The 1,980-nt window shown below is 29.8% G+C and overlaps 1 protein-coding gene across 1 annotated transcript in view; it reads left to right on the forward strand.

The window, feature by feature from the left end:
• LOC119568812 overlaps nt 1-1,753 on the forward strand; it is a 3,944-nt gene extending 2,191 nt beyond the window's left edge. The window contains exon 4 of the mRNA XM_037917249.1: nt 457-1,753. Coding sequence (XP_037773177.1) covers nt 457-675 — 219 coding nt within the window. The 3' untranslated portion in view covers nt 676-1,753. The remainder of the gene's footprint in view (nt 1-456) is intronic.
• Nucleotides 1,754-1,980: the final 227 nt, after the last annotated feature.

Consider the following 1,980-nt stretch of genomic DNA (forward strand, 5'->3'; position numbering starts at 1 on the left):
AGATCATCTTGCTCTATACAGTGAGATGTATTTTGATCTGATTATGTTTGTGTATTTAGATGGGAAGCATTGTTGCTCTTTTTGTACCTATCCTTATTTTGTATGTGATATAGTGAAAAATTCCATTTCTTATGTAAAATCTGTTTGTGCTGAAAAGAATTAAGAGCTGATTGCTGTAAGAATACCAGTAGCAATAGAATATTTACAATCTTAACTAGCTCTCTATACATGAATGATATTGATTATCATCTGAAAAGATATGTAATTTAGTAAGGAAATCATTCTGCTGCTTTCTAGGGTAGGGAGATAGCTCCATAATCTTTTACAAGTTATTGAAAGGAATATTTTGTATTAAATTTTTTTTTTTTTTGTATACACATTAGGCTAGATTACTGCTAGATTTAACTCATCAGTAAAATGACTGAAATGATTACAATTATTCTCTTTACTTTGCAGAATCAAGTCACAGTTCTGAATATTGAAACTGGCCACATATCAGGGGTAGCGTACAGTGGAACTCTGGTACGAGGAGTGGAACAGTATGGCCGCAGACTGTTTCACTCCAACTCAGCACTTCAAGCAGCTTTACAAGCAATTCTGGTTACTTTAGGCTTAAAGTATATTTGTTATACCATCTTCTTGAGACTACTGATCGTAGTGCCAATGACATACTGAAGGGAATAGGAATAGCCAAAGGGGACTGGGACATTATAAAATATTTGACTAGCTTAATACAGGCACAGCTGAAAAATGCATAAAGTTAACCTGATGGCAAATTAGTACTTAATTTAGTATGATAAAATTATATAGCAGTGAATGAAGAATACTTCCATTACCATGTTAAAGTATTTCAGGAATTAATGTGATGACAATTTTTTTACACAAATATAATTGTATATACACTTATGCGTGTTCATTGTTTATTGGTTTTATATTTGATAAAGTTAATTGTTAAACAAATTTGTGTATGACAGATTTTTCATGCAGTTTTTTTGTGACCATTAATAATCATAGTTAGTGAATTTATTTATAAAAAAAAAAAAAATGTTATTGAATATTCAGTCTTGTATTTCATATAGCGCTGGTATTGTTATAGCCAAAGTTGAAATGTGATAATCCTCTAGATATTTCAGTATTTTTTAAGTAGAACATACCATCATTCCAAAATGTTATGCATCTTCTTGTATATATTAATTTATATTGTCTGAATGTATGTATGTATTGTTTCTAAATAACACTTCCAGTTTGGTAAATTGGTTTTCTGTTTCATGCTTGAAAGGATATGGAATCAAAATTGTATAGAAATATTATCACTGAATTTTTCTTACTATTTTTGAGTTAGATGTGCTTTTTTCTTTCTTCTTATCCCATTTGAGACAATATTGGAATCTAGTGGCTTACTTCACACAATTTTCATCATCTCTTGAATAACTCCTTGCTAGAAGTTGACACCACTTTCAGGGCAGTGCCTACCTCTAAATAAAACCTGATGTATGTCTGATACCTCTGTAATTTCTAGAAATAGTTTAGAGCTATTTGACTCTAAGCATGTGTTGGGTATAAAGGACAAAGCAGTCTTTTATTGTTGAAAGAAAGATTGTTGAAGTTAGGTCTTATGTAGCATCATTATGTAGAAGAATTGCCCTTGATGACTCCATTCTTAATTCAAAATAAAATGAGGGAAAGCTTGTAGTGAAACTTCATATAATTAATGGTCACAGCTCTCTTATCCAAATATAACATATCAGAGTTTTCCAGTCTTTCATTCAGGAAGTGAGAAAAAAATATTTTTATATGGAAACTTAAATGTTTAGATATAAATCACATAGAAGGTATAGGTCTAGTAGATAAAAGATTATTATTATTATTTTTTTTTTTACTGTATTTTACACACCCTTAACAAAAATAAACAAATAAATAAGAAAAAAAAATGCACAAATGTTATTTACTATTGCTTAACATGTCACCTTACAACCATTT

This window comes from Penaeus monodon, unplaced genomic scaffold (genome assembly GCF_015228065.2).
Source record: "Penaeus monodon isolate SGIC_2016 unplaced genomic scaffold, NSTDA_Pmon_1 PmonScaffold_10910, whole genome shotgun sequence".
Taxonomy (NCBI): domain Eukaryota; kingdom Metazoa; phylum Arthropoda; class Malacostraca; order Decapoda; family Penaeidae; genus Penaeus; species Penaeus monodon.